This window comes from Austrofundulus limnaeus, unplaced genomic scaffold, assembly GCF_001266775.1.
Source record: "Austrofundulus limnaeus strain Quisiro unplaced genomic scaffold, Austrofundulus_limnaeus-1.0 Scaffold2, whole genome shotgun sequence".
Lineage (NCBI taxonomy): Eukaryota > Metazoa > Chordata > Actinopteri > Cyprinodontiformes > Rivulidae > Austrofundulus > Austrofundulus limnaeus.
This window is the reverse complement of record NW_013952404.1, coordinates 8,884,740-8,899,344: the sequence shown is the minus strand read 5'-3', so window position 1 is coordinate 8,899,344 and position 14,605 is coordinate 8,884,740. Positions and strand designations below refer to the sequence as shown.

General features: G+C 39.1%; 1 protein-coding gene across 1 annotated transcript in view; it reads right to left on the bottom strand.

The window, feature by feature from the left end:
* Positions 1 to 2,547: 2,547 nt before the first annotated feature.
* Positions 2,548 to 14,605, bottom strand: part of tonsl (tonsoku-like, DNA repair protein) — a 20,083-nt gene continuing 8,025 nt past the window's right edge. Inside the window, exons 16-28 of the mRNA XM_014014870.1 lie at positions 11,318 to 11,441; positions 10,981 to 11,216; positions 10,437 to 10,890; positions 10,147 to 10,340; positions 8,955 to 9,061; positions 8,662 to 8,818; positions 8,467 to 8,545; positions 8,076 to 8,383; positions 5,308 to 5,479; positions 4,968 to 5,143; positions 3,989 to 4,062; positions 3,772 to 3,905; positions 2,548 to 2,991 (exon numbers count right to left, since the gene is read on the bottom strand). Of these exons, the coding sequence (XP_013870324.1) occupies positions 2,792 to 2,991; positions 3,772 to 3,905; positions 3,989 to 4,062; positions 4,968 to 5,143; positions 5,308 to 5,479; positions 8,076 to 8,383; positions 8,467 to 8,545; positions 8,662 to 8,818; positions 8,955 to 9,061; positions 10,147 to 10,340; positions 10,437 to 10,890; positions 10,981 to 11,216; positions 11,318 to 11,441 (2,415 nt within the window). The 3' untranslated portion in view covers positions 2,548 to 2,791. The remainder of the gene's footprint in view (positions 2,992 to 3,771; positions 3,906 to 3,988; positions 4,063 to 4,967; positions 5,144 to 5,307; positions 5,480 to 8,075; positions 8,384 to 8,466; positions 8,546 to 8,661; positions 8,819 to 8,954; positions 9,062 to 10,146; positions 10,341 to 10,436; positions 10,891 to 10,980; positions 11,217 to 11,317; positions 11,442 to 14,605) is intronic.

Below are 14,605 nucleotides of genomic sequence, written 5' to 3'. Positions count from 1 at the left end.
CCCCCCCCCCCCCCCCCCCACCCCTTCACATCTGTGGTGTATAAAAACTCTCACAGCTCTCACCACTAACACCTCACACTCTGGAGAGGTTCTTCAGTTCTTCGGCCAGCGATGGACTCCAACTCASTTCTCCTTCTGTGCATCTTGGTCACATGTTCAGGTGAGCCGGTGGTCCCTAACACCGATCTAATCCCTTAAATTAGAAATATTAATCTCCTRAATTTGTATGGTTTGTTTTGGTTTTACAGTCTGGGCGGTGCAGGGGAGAAGCTTCAAGGTCAGCATTGATGATGAGGAGCCACCATCACTGGAAGGATCTGCACAGGAGCAGAAGGTGATGAGACACACGCAGTCTGGTCTTCATCTTTAGATCGCATTTAAAATGCTTGAAACTCACAAACTATACAAACTGTTCTTTTATAGTTTCCAGGGTTGTGCTGGGCCTGCAAGTGGGCTTTAGGTAAGATAAAGAGAGTGATGGGATCAAACACCACAGCAGAGGTAATTCATTTAAATAATGATAATAATTATAATAATGATAATCACAAGTCACACAAGGTTGTTAGACAGAGCAGTAATGTCATGTCTACTCCTGCAGAAAGTGACGAGGCGTTTAAAAGCCGTCTGTGATGAAATTGGACTCTTGAAGTCAAAGTGCCACAAGTTTGTGGATTCCCACCTCGGAGTTCTGGTCGAGGAGCTGACGACCACCGATGACGTGAGAACGATCTGCGTCAACACAGGAGCCTGCAAGTGAGTTYTTTAACATTTAAAACCAATGTTGAATTGACTGAACTGCAACACTTTCCTCGCATTTGATGTAAACATGTCCATACCGTGACTCAGCTGTATCAGCAGCATTCAGACTCTTTACTTTATTTAGAAGCCAAGATCAATAAATTATTTGTTTCACTCTTATTTTCAGGCCAAAGGAGGCATTTGACTTGTTCTTCGCTTCAAACAAAGAATCTCTGCATCATTTAGAGACTGATGAACTGGACTGGCAGCAGCTGGGCAGATAATGTTCCTGTATTTTGTCAGCTTAAAAAAAATAACTTTTGTTATGCAGCTGTGAAAGTCTATCACCAATTTCAAATGTGGAATCGATGAAATTAGTCATTTCTGCCCCCCACCTGTTAACTTTAATTTTTTTTTATTTTCATGTATTTGTGACCCATTAAAACAAACCCTGTTTTTCTATTATTCTCTAAATAAACTTCCCAGAGCAATCAAAGTTTGTTTTTGTCTTTTCTCATACAGACTGAAACTAATTATAGAAAAATGTTATGTCTACTAAAGAATATGTTGTTTGTCTTTGCTTGTAAGTCAGAATATTTCATTAACAATTGGACAATTTTTAATAAAGACCCCATCACACACTGTTTTTAGACAACCTATGAGCTTTGTTTTGTCTAAATTACTAAATTATATATTTGATCAATTTGTTAGCATTACAGTACATGCCTAAAAGAGCCTTCCAGTTGATATTTTTTTAGTTCATCTTTAACATAGATGTCTTTAAAAATTTCACAAGTTGGCACAAGTTGTCTAATACGTCAGTGTGACAGGGCCATAAGACTCAAAGTACAACCCCATCCAAGATGGCRGCCACAGCTAAACAARCATARAAACAAAACAACTAAATAGCTACAACTCATTAAATTGGCATTTGAGTTGAGAGAACCATTTTCATCCCAGACTGAGCTCTGATTGTTTTTTTTTTACTTCACTATTTACTATTGGTCGTGGTGYGCACAGTTCCCCTAAAGCACTAAAGRACTAATAGGGGAACTAATTTCCTGATTAATGCTTTTGCTAATTTTTAAATTTGTTAGTGGATTAGCACTTGCTGAATTTATAGGCTAAATTTAGAAGCACTTAGGTCTATAAATGTTAACATTAACAACACTAATTTTAACAGCTGAAGGTGAAAGTTGTCACACATTTTGTTTATGTGTCACTTATCCATCAGGTGACAATATATGAACCCAACGAACAGCTGCGCACCGCAGCGCAGCGGAGCAACATGTGACTCATGTTGTCTGTTGAATATTGTTCATGGGTTGACTCTGTGATTTTAGTGCTTTAGAATTAGCTTTTGCTAAAATTTTCAGTGCATTAGTGCTTTAGAATTAGGGGGACCTAAATGTTTTGAGTTAGTGTTTTAGGGCTAGTGGAACTAATTTTTASGTTAGTGCTGACCACCGACTATTGGAATCAACTGTTAGCAAAATATGAAGCCCTGGAGAAATTTCAGTGTAACGGTCAGAAAGTAATCATTGCACGTGTCTACAAATGATTACCTTTTGGAGTCAATTCAAGATGGCCGTCACACCCAGCCTAGTTTGGGAGACACAAAAATGACTGGAACTCAGTCAGTTTTACAGACGTTGAACTAAAATTTGGTGTAGTAACGGCCGAGCATTATCCTCATCACATACTGAGCACCACTCAGTATCACATACGATTGTGGATAATATCATTTATTGGTACAGACCTTCCCAACATGCAGATTATAGTAAAAGTATACACGGATTGAACATAAAACAAAAATAAACAGTCCTTTAATCAAAGACGAAGGTCAGAAACTCCATTCTGACTATTAAATTGTTTTAATTAAAATCACAGTTATACAGTGGGATATTAAAACAGACATGATAAAAATCTACGAGTTATTTACAGAGGATGCTCTTTATTGAGCTTTCTGTCACTTAAATCCAACATCACCTTTAATACAAAACGTGGCACCAAACTGTGTGTTGGTGAGGGTAAAACAATGGCCGCTTCATCGTCATGACGGGGTGGCAGCGGAGAGCAGGAACTTAGCGTTTCGGTCTAGGAAGTGTGCGTCTGAGTGACCCGTGTGCCAGCTCTGCTTCAAGGCGTCTCGGTCCAGTTTGTTCAGACTCTGAGAGCAAAGACGGAGGTCCTTGACCAGCCCTGACAGACCATCCAGCGCCCCATGGTCCCACGGGCCGGACACCTGACACCCTGATGATGAAACAAACGTTTAGGGTTTTTAATGGGAGATTTCTGCTGATCTTTTTATAACTAAACCTGTTTGGTGTCTAAAACTCATCATTTCAACATTTACCTAAAGTTTACACCACAGCTGTAACTACACCTTCTTGAGTCTTTGAGCAAAACCAGAATTTTGCAGCATTTTCATGTCAGATTGTACAGATGATGAAAAATAAATTTAGTTTTGCACCAAAGCTAATAATAATTTCTCTACTTTAACTGAAATAAAACACCTAATAACTTTAGATCTTGAAACGGAGTAAATGAAATGAAGAAAACAATAAAAATAACAGCAACAAAACATAAAACCCTTTTATTTTTCAGCTTCCTGAATTTGTTGGAAGACAGTTAAACTATACTTATTGTTTTTAAAGTTTTTTTACTATAATCTTCAATTTAAGTAATTAAAAAGACAAATGAAACTAATGAAATAGTTGAATCCAGCTCCTTTTCCTTTTTTTTATTACAAATAAAACAATTTGAGGATTTTTTTCCCACCAGAATTTATAATGAGGCAAACTGCACGAGTAGCTTTTTTTTAAGAATAGCAAAAACGATTTGTTTTAATTTTAGTATCGACTCTGAATGCCTTCGCGTACAGTCAGAAAATCTACATAAACAAAGAACAAAAAGGTAACAAAACATATTAGCATGAATTGAAAAGTGAATATTTGTTTCGACCAGTTGGTTCTTGTGCTTGTTTTGTTTTGTCATTATTTGATGAGCATGTGATTACTGAACAACACGCACCCTGAAGGTTTAAAAGCGTCAGTGATCGGGAAGCTTCTCTCGTGGACGTCAGGATGCTTTGGAGTCCGGCCGAGGTCACAGACGGGTTTCCTGACAGGTTCAGACTCACCAGAGTCAAACATAAAGGCAGGCACCTGAACAAAAAGGTAAAAACAGCTGCAGAGACAAACGGAATAAAGGCAGGTTCTCCAACAATTGACTAAAAGAAAATGCAAACCTGGACAAGACAGTGACGCTGCTGTCCGTCAGTCCGTTTGATGCCAGACTCAGGTGGGTCAGAGAACACTCCTCCTATAAAATTGAAAAAACAAAACAAAACACAGACACATATATTATATTTATATATATGGACATTAATGATAAACACTGCGTGTGCATGTCTGTGTGGGCGTGTATTTCCTACCATATGAGGTCCATTTTTAGACTACACACCTACTTGTGGGGATCGACTGGTCCTTATGGGGACCTAAGCCTAGTCCCCATTTGGGGGAATTGAGTTTGGGTTAGGTTTAGGGTCAGGTAGGTACCTGTGAGGTTAGTATTAGAGTAGGGGGTCAGGGTTAGGCTGTAGAAATTAATGGAAGTCAATGGAATGTCCCCATATAGATAGCTGGACCCAGCTTTGTGCATGTACTTGTTTCTACTACAGAGTGAGGACCACTTGCAAAATAGTTACTATCAAAGTGAGGTTTTTGTTGTAAAGTGAGGACCTTGTCCCACTCAGTTTGTTTGCAGCTCTACTTGTTAGGTTTATAGGTGTGATGTGAAATAAGTTTTGGTTCAGGTTAGGGTCAGGAATAAACTAGTAATGGTTAGAGTTAGGGAAAATGTCTGGTTTAGACATAAATGCAGTTACAAAAATGAATGGAAGTCAATACAAAGTCCTCAGTTTGAGTACAGTAATGTGTGTGTGTGTGTGGCCTTGGTTTTCCAACATCGTAGGGACAATTTTCCTGAAAAAGCAGCCTCGTGGGGACCAATGCCCAGTCCACACGGGTCCGAATGCAAATTACGGGTGGGGGGTCGGGTTTAGGACCAATGGYTGGTTAGTTTTAGGGTCAGGTAGGTACCTGTGAGGTTAATTTTAGGGCAAACAGTCAGGGTTAGGATATAAAATTACCAAAAAATGAATGGAAGTKAATGCACGGTCCTCACGGGGATATACAAACCAGACCTGTGTGTGTATGTGTGTGTACCTGTGACAAGATCTTGGTGAGGTGCTCCAGCGCCAGGTGATCAGTAGGACCTCTCCAGACAGCGGAAAGGTCCAGGTGTGTGAGACAGTGGAGGGGCAGAGTTTTCAGAACCAGCTCAAAACCAGTAGAGCCCAGTGCATTGTGGGATAGAGACACTGATTTCAGGTGGCCCAGTCCTGAGAGAGAGCACGCAAGGCTTAAAACTGTAACCCCCACTCTGTCTGAATGTTAAAACTCATCTTAAAAATGAAACGCTTCATCACGTGGGACAGGCTTGAAGATGCTGCAACGCTTTCTTAAATCAGACACTAATTTAAATTAAAAATATGAGTCGTGTCACCTGTCAGAGCGCTGGCGAGCAGCAGGCGATGCTGCTGAAGGAAACGAGCGGTGAGACCACAAGCCTGCAGAGACAGCTTGGACAGCAGAGGACAGCAGGACAGAAGACAGGACAACGACTCGGACACGGAGTCCCCCAGAGGGTTCACGCTGAGGTCGAGTTCCTCCAGATGCTACGAGGTGGAAACAACCACAAATTCATGAAAACAATAAAACATCTGAGGCTAGAAGAAAAGAGTTAAAAAGTAGCTGAAAAGCTTTGCACAAAGAAGCTAAAAGTAGCAGAAACAATCAAAAAGGAAAATATGTAAGTCCTCTGGACGGGTTCTTCTTTAATGAGACGTTCCGTCCAGAGGACGTACGGTACATATTTTTCTTTTTTCTACCTGGATTACTGAGATGCATCAGAACATAGCAGAAACAAGTTACAAATAGCAAAAATAAATAAAAAAAGGAGACAGGAGTGTAAAATTACACATATTGACAAAATAAATAAATAAAAAAAATAAGCAGTACAAAAAGTTGCAATTAGATGTAAACAGTGAAAACAGCTGAAATTAGAAGAAAATAGTTTTAGTTAGGGCTGCCACAAATTATTATTTTAATAATCGATTAATCACCGATCACTTATTTGATTAGTCGACTAATCAAATCACACTTTAATTGAATATAAAACGTAGAGCTTATCATGTCAGAATGCAGCTGCTATTATATAACCATCATTAGATTTTAGCTATATGCTAACTAAAAATAATTGCTGTGGAAGACAAGATCTGCTCTGCAGATATTGCACAGGTTTCTCTTTCATTTTCTTAAAATGATCCCACACTTTTGAGCTCCGTTGCTGGGTAGCCATGATTAGGGCTGTGTATTGGCAAGAATTTGGTGATACGATACATATCATAACAGAGGGGTCACGATACGATATATCCCGATATATTGCGATACTGTAAGCAAGGCAATATATTGTGATATATTGCGATTTTTTTTGTCCAAAAATTCTATGAAATAAAAACCTCTTACTGAAAAAAAAAAGAAAAGCTAATGTTTACTTACAATGCTAATGCTACCCTTACTCTCTGGTGCTCAAGAGGTAGAGGAGCCAAATGGCTGGCTCACTGCTGCCAACTAGTGGACAGAGGCTAAACTACAACATAAAAATGAACGGTTGGCAAGAAAGTTGACATTTTAAACCTTAATTAAAAATCGATACAGGGCTTTAGAATATCGATACAGTATCGGGAAATGAAATATCGTGATATTTCAGTGTATCAATATTTTCTTACACCCCTAGCCATGCTACTAGAGCCTGTCTGTATAATGTCTTGTGACGTCCACGGCCTACTCCAGTTACCACTTCTGTGCATGTGTGTCAAGGACAGAAAGGCAGATGTGGCAGTGGAAGGTGTCAAAGCAGTTTGGAGAGAAAAACAAAGTAAAGAACAACAACAAAAAAAGAAAACGATTAATCGATTATTAAATTAGTCATCTATTATTTTAATAATCGATTAGTCATCGATTAATCGATTAATCATGGCAGCCCTAGTTTTAGTATCTGAAAATTTTAAATTAGAACAAAAAAGCAGAAATACCAAGTTTGCTAAATTAAACGGGAAGCAGCTGAAATTCTCAAAAAGGGGAATTTAGCTTAAATAAGCTAAAAACGTAGCCAAAACAGCAGAAAGAGCTAAAATTAGCAAAATGCAGCTAAAGAAAACATTAAAAAGCTACAATTAGCAGAAAGTTATTGTGGGCACACAAAAAGTAGAAATCAGCAGAAGAATAGCAGAAAGATAGCTGAAATATGAGAAAAGAGCAAAAATTAGAAGAGAGCTGAAGCAAGCTGAAATTGGCATTAAGTTTAAAAAGTAGAACAAAAAGGTGAAAACTTCAAGATTTATAAACATCTTGAAGGGTTTTAAGGATGTTAAAGACAGCCCCATTCATTTGCAACAAAAAGGCAGAAAAAGCTAAACTGCTGAAAAAAGTATGAAGTCTGAAAATACCAAAAGTCACAYCTGAAAGTTCCTGAAAGAGTTGAATGTTTTGATATWTGAATTGTTGAAATCACACAATWCTTGTYGAATAAGATTAGTGCTGAAAAGRGTACAGAAGAAAAATGGATGAGCTGATCAGCGTGCTAACCAGCTGAAGCTAACAAGAAGCCAGTGGAATGAGCAGAAAACAGTAATGAGTGCAGCTGTAGAGCTGTGAAGCAGCAAACTCATTCAGATCAAACAGGAAAGTGTTCAGGTTTGMTTGGCGACACATTAACAGAACGCGTAGRTGTGAACCACTCACACAAACAAAAATAAACGTGTGACAGAAAAGTGGCAACAGTTGAAGCTGTGAGGTTTCACCTCCAAAACGTAAATGAAATGTTTTTTTTAATGTAACTTCATACATTCTGACGTGACACAGAGTTTTGCACCAGAGTTTCACACTTTCATTAATTAATTAACTGACATTAAATTAGTCTTGCATGTTTTTCTCTAGCGGTGATGCATTTTAAATTAACATGATCAGATTCTGTTTGCGTGTGTCGTCAGGCACGAGAAAATGAAACCAACTAATTATAATACACCTCAAGTTTTGAGTTTACATTTGCTGCAAATGTGTGTAACTCTTCTTATTACACATAATGTGACATTTTTAGCATTTAATAATATAAACAACTAAACATTTTCTGATAAAGTGTATATTTTGTGAACATTCTGTACCTGACTGGGATGAAATTTAATATCAAAAGCAAAAAAAAAAGTGATTCACCGGGAAGGCGGGACTACTCCGTCCCTTCAGAGCGTTCACAGCCGTCTCCAGACCGTCCCCCGTGATGGAATTGGCCGACACGTCCAGCAGCCGAAGTCGAGGCATGGTGATGGTCATGGCCACCAGTTCGGGGAAAAGGTCGTCTGAGAGCCGGTTGCCGGAGACGCGCAGCTCGGTGAGGCTGGGCTGCAGCTTGAGGGCGCGCAGGAGCGGGCTGAGGGAGGAGGGGGCTAAACTAAGGCCGCAAACCGACAGGGAGGAGCTCCCGTCCTGCAACTCGCACAGRCGGGTGACGCGTTTGTTCTCCTCTGCACACAGATGGAGGCACGTCTCGTCATGACGGAAGGGATGTTTAAAAAAAAAAAAAAGCCATTTTGTATCTGGTGCTCACCCACGGCCAGACTCTGACATGCCTTCTTGTAGCGCTCAGGGAGAGGGGGGAGATCCCAGGAGCAAACTTCGGCGAGAACCTGGAGCACAGAAAAAACCAAGAACTGATACGCCGTAAAAGAAAAACAGGAAAAAAAAAAAAGAAAGAGCAGCAGGGATAAGCTTTAGGTCTTTCAGAGTGATGGTCGATCCTCACCTCTTCATTGGTGTGCAGCACAGACAGCAGCAGGTCCTGCGGAGACAGCAGAGCTCCCTCCTTCTGCAGCGACAGACGAGGCAGGAGGCCACACTTCTGGTAGTAACGCTGWGCTGCCTGCTCACACAGCCACAGCACGGTGCAGGAGTCCGCCTCGCTGAAACACAAGGAGGAGGGACGACACCGACAGCTCCGACCTGTTAATCCACCTGCACGGCTCAGCCAGCCTCAAAGTTCTCCTGAGAAGCTTTCCAACGGCCAGATGAGAATTTTTCAACTAATTATTCACCAACCTTTGTGGAACCGGGATGAGGAACACATCTTCCTGCACTCTGACCCTCATCCTTATCGGCGGAGGAAGAGACGTGGGCATGGGAGCCACCGGCGCCTGAGATGAAGGCTAAAAAAATGTTGCTTTTTACAAATGACTGCAGTGACTCAAATGAGTTATTTAATATTATTAATTAAAGAAAAAATATTTCCACAAGTTCACAAAAGGTAAGCTGCACGGTGCTAGTGTTTCATGACACGCAAAAAAAATAACAGGCTTATTATAGTTAATTAAAACTAATTAAATAAAAAAAACTGAAGTTGAAAAAACACTTTAGTTAACTAAAATAAATAAAAACCATAATGAAATGAAAAAATGATAGCTAACTAGAACTGTATAATCTTTTTACAAAACTAACAATAATGCAATAATAACTAGGGCTGTGTATTGGCAAGAATTTGGCGATACGATACATATCATGACAGACGGGTCACGATACGATATACACGATATATTGCGATACTGTAAGTAAGGTGATATATTGCGATTTATTTTGGTCCAAAAATTCTATTAAATAAAAACCTCTTACTGGAAAACAAAAAGAAAAACCAAAATTCATTGTCTCAGAAAATTCTATTATATAGACATGCGCTAGCCTTCTGTAACATGAAGACTGACTAAAGTTGGAAAAAAGAGTGCACGAGACACTTAATTTCATTTAAAATAAAGKCATTCTGACAAATAAGTAACTGTTCGTAACCTTACCTCAGCTTAGAAGGCAGAGGGTGTCGGTCTTTTCTGCTCAGATTCAGCTATCGGAGCATGAAGCTAATGTTTACTCACAATGCTAKTYCTACCCTTACTCTCTYGWGCTCAAGAGGTAGAGGAGCCAAYTGMCTGGCTCACTGCTGCCAACTAGTGGTCAGAGGCTGAACTACAACATAAAAATGAACGGCTGGCAGGAAAGTTGACATTTTAAACCTTAATTAAATATCGATACAGGACTTTAGAATATCGATACAGTATCGGAAAACGAAATGTCGCAATATTTCAGTGTATCGATATTTTCTTACACCCCTAATAATAACTAATAAAAACTAGAGATTTGACTGTAAAAACTAATTAAGATTAACTGAATTAAAAGAAAAACATCACTACGAAATAAAACTGAACTATAATGAAAAATCCAAAACTATTATAGCCTTGCTTCTTACCTGAAAGTGCACGTGTGGAGGCGTGTCCGGTCTCGTGTCGTCATCGTCTGCGACGGTGGGACTGCGCAACCTGCTGACCTCTCGCCTGCCTAACCTCACCGTACCTGGCGTCTGAGTTATTTTCACCTGGTGAGGCCTCAGCGAGCCGTTCTTCCTCTGAGAGAACCCCCCTGAGGACGAGCTCCCTGCAGGGCCTGGGAGGGGAAACAAAACAACAAAATAAAAGACAAAGTAAAATAAAAGAATGAACCAATAAAAGATTTTTAAAAAATCAAAGCATGCATCATTACCTCTGCGGGACGTGTCTGAGTTGAACTGCCTGGTTTGACTTTTTGCAGCCTCCTCCCTTCGGGATTCATTATTTTCCACTCGAATCTTCTTTTTCTTTGGCTGCATTTCCCCCAAATCATCGTCCAGCCAGTCGTCAGCCAGATACTCGTCCTCCGGAACCAGAGCCGGTTTACTGCTGGATGGAACAGCGGGGGTGCTGGAGAGCTGAGGCTGCGAGACGCCCTGGAGACGGGTCTTGGCGCTGCCTAAGCCACGGATGGCGCTGTGGTACTCTTCTCGTTCGAACACAGAAGACGTGGGGGTCTCCCTGGGGCCCTCTCGGCTCGAGCCGGGGGTCGCAGCGGGCTCCTTGTTTTGACTCGGGGCTGCTGGGAAAGCTGGTCTGGGCCGGACAGGACGGAGAGGGCTGACCGGACCGTCAGAGTCACTGTCCTCTGAGCTGCTGCTGTTAGTCTGAAGCACACAGATTTTAATCTGCTGTAATAATCCTTACAGCTCATTTGGGTGAATGTGTTTCACACAGGAAACAGTCTGAAACATTACCCCGTACAGAACGGCAGCTTCTGATCCTCTGGCTCTGCGCCTCTGCGAGGAGGCGTTTGTCTCGCGAAGTTTAGGGCTGGTGGGTCTCCCCTGTGAGCCCCCACAGCGTCCGGGCCACGCTTGACTGGAGGAACAGCCCCCTCCGGTGGACGACAGCATCTCAGAGTTCTCCGCGTCAAACAGCTGGCTGTCCTGCAGGGCATCGAAAGGCTCGGCTGCAGCCGGAGCAGCAGGAACTGCCACAGGCGAGGGAGAAGAAAAACAAGGTTTCCAAATGGCACGACAAAAACAAAAAGACAAYATGAAAAGCAAGGCGAACGTGACGTAATAACCTCACCTCCTCCTGCCAGAGCCTTCCTCAGCAGTTCCTCTGTGAGGACACACTCCTGTCTGGTGTCCTCGTCCAGCTCTCTGCGATACGTCCTCTGCCACTGACGCAGCGTGTCCATGGGAGTATCACCCTGACAGAGGAGGGAGAAGATCGGTCGGTGAAAAATCCACATGAATATCAGCTTGTGTTGAGAAATGACAGACTGCTACCAGTTTCTCCCCCCTGGTATGTGTTTTAAATCACTGTTGGCTTCTATCACACAAAGTTTGAGCTCAACATCTCGAAAATTTGGGTAAAGATATAGAACGGATGTTGGAGATGATGCAGACAGAATTTGTGAAAATATAAACTTGGTTTCAACTTAATAAATTATTATTAAATCTGAATAAAACTATATGATATTTAATAATAGAAAAAAACTATCGATGGTGTTGGGATTTGTAGAGTCAGTTAGGTGAAGGTTTTGGGTGTCTGATGAAAAGCTGACATGGAAATTTCACATAAATTATTTAAGAACAAAAATAGCTAAATCTATTACAGTACTGTACAAAGTAAGGGAGTTATTCAGTGATAAATATCTCTATATGTTGTATAATTCAATAATTGTTCCACACTTGATCCATTGTATTGAAGTCTGGGGAAAAGAATATAAAACAATTACAAATCCTTTTTTTTTTTTGTTTTACAGAAAAGAGCTATAAGAACTATCACCAGAAAACACTACAGTCACACATCAAATACATTATTTTATCAATTGAAATTATTAAAATTTGATTATAGTATTTTACAGGTTATGTATAAGGCTCACAAAAACATGTTTCCTTTAAAACATCCTGTTATATTTCATTGAGAGAGAAAGTTATTACAATCTCAAGGGGATAGAGATGTTTGTGAAACCTAAATTAAGAACCAGTTTGAAGGAACAGTGTGCTTCAATCCAAGGAATAAGATTATGGAATAAGAGCGATGTTAAAAAAAGTCAGATTAATGTTTATGTTAAAGAGAATGATAAAAGTTGGTTTGTTAAATAAATTTGAAATAGTATATATATAACGTGTATCTAAAAGAATTGTTGATCGACAAGGATTTGATGTCTTTCTTTAGTTTTGTTTTTTGTAAATTACTATTGTTTGAATTATTCTTAGGGAGAAGAAGAGGCAGATATTATGACATTTTTCTTCTTTCTGCTGCCTTTTATTTTATTTGTGATTTGTATTTTTCTTCTATTGTATATGGATTTTAACTGAATTGATCGAAAATGAAATTAACCAATAATGATAATATTAATGATGATAAATAGACTGATTTTTTTTTGTCTAATACCAGTCGGCAGTGGCGGCCATCTTGATTTGTTTGAGTCCAAATGTTAATCAGTTGTAGATGAAAGTCTAATGACTACTTTCTAAAAGTTTCATTAAAATGCATTCAGTGATTCTGAAGACATTTTGCTAACAAATAAGGTTTACTGCAACAATTAATTCACAGATTTAAACAAAGTCCTTGTGCAATCTGTTAGCACTCTCAGCATGTATTGGGAATCAGTGTCAGCTACTACCACACCCAATTTTACCTTAATATCTGCACAACTGTTAGACTGATAACCATTTCTAGGGCGGTTAAGTTTGATTAGCTGTGGCGGCCGTCTTCAGTCAAGTTAACTCTGAAAGTTAATCAGCTGTAGACGTACATCCAGTGACTATTCTATGAGAGTTTTATTACAATACTTTCAGTGGCTACAGAGATATTTTGCTAACAGACACATGAAAACARAGAAACACAGGTAAAAAATTATATTAATAACATAAGTTGATTTTACATTTATTACAGCTTCAATATTCACCAGTAATTATGGCCTTTTTGTTTCTGTTCAATTAAATGAAAAATCTGCTACAGTGAAAATAAAACGTAAAATAATAAAAAGAATATAGCCCAGAGATAAATGTGAATTCATCAGGTGCGTTTGCTGTTTTATAAAAATACCAAAATAAAACTTGTTTGAGTGAACCAAAACACACTGAAGTTTTTAGCTTCAGTTCCGTCCCCAGCTCAGTGAATCACTTAAGATTAAGCTATAAAAATGTAACCTTGGCTACAGGAAAATAATAAAGTATTTACAGCGTAACACAGCGACAATGCCCAAAGGTTTCCATGGAGACTTTTCAGTTTCTTTTATTCCTGCTAGGTCTAACAGCTATTATTATCTCACACAAGCAGCGCAGATCATTTTCAAGAAGTGGCAGAATATGTACAAAAAAACTTTTCATAATTACAAAGTCAACGGAAAGACAACATGAAGCCTTTAAAAAGTCCCTCCTGCCCACCACATCAGCCTTATAATTTGGTTTTCTTCTGACTTGTTCTCATTTTCCTCCTTTCAAGCAACGGCTGAAAACGTCTAATCAGTATCATTATATCTTTGGGGGGAACAAAGACTCAAAATAACTGGAGGATTAAACTGTCGCACAATAAATAATCACAAAGTGGCTGAAAGAGCAGAAAGAAAGTTTGTCTACAAACAATAAAACTAATCGTTTATAGAAGTGGAACGTGATCGTTTTCTTTAAACACAAACATAAACTTTGCAAAACTGCAGTCCAGAAAACTGCCACATAAAAAAAAAAAACAGATCTGAGTTCGACTAAAATGCTGCACTGAGATTTTAGGAGCAAAATCTGTTGATGTTTTATGAAAACACTGAAAATGCTTATTTTCCTATAGTTGTTTGAAATAGTTTTATTTTATTTAAAATATTCAAAAATTCATGAAGCTTTTTAAGTTGGGATCCGCTAAACATCTGAGGGACTTTTGCTGTAAAAAAAAATAAAAAAACCTAATATGAGAGAATGTCAGTGAATTCACAGCTGGAAATAAATTTAAAAAATGATGTAGGCAGAAAATGTTAAATTATTCTATAAAGAGATCATGAATGGCAAAGACAGAAATTCCTGGAATTACRGAATGTTATTTTTCTTTTTAAACTTTGAAACATTTTCATATTTTGTGTATAGCTTGTGTTTTGTGACATGTGTCTTTTTAACTACACATCTAAAGGGTTATCCTTGAGCTTGGTAATGTTTTAAAGATGGCTTGTTTGTTTGTAAAACGACAATAAAAAAAGGTKGAGAGAATTTAGATTACAGCGGGTAAAATAAGTATTGAACACGTCAACATTTTTCTCAGTAAATATATTACTAGAGGTGCTAGTGACATGAAATTTTCACCAGATGTTGGTAACAACCCAAGTGATCCATACATACAAAGAAATCAACCATAAATGACCAGAAATGAAGTTAT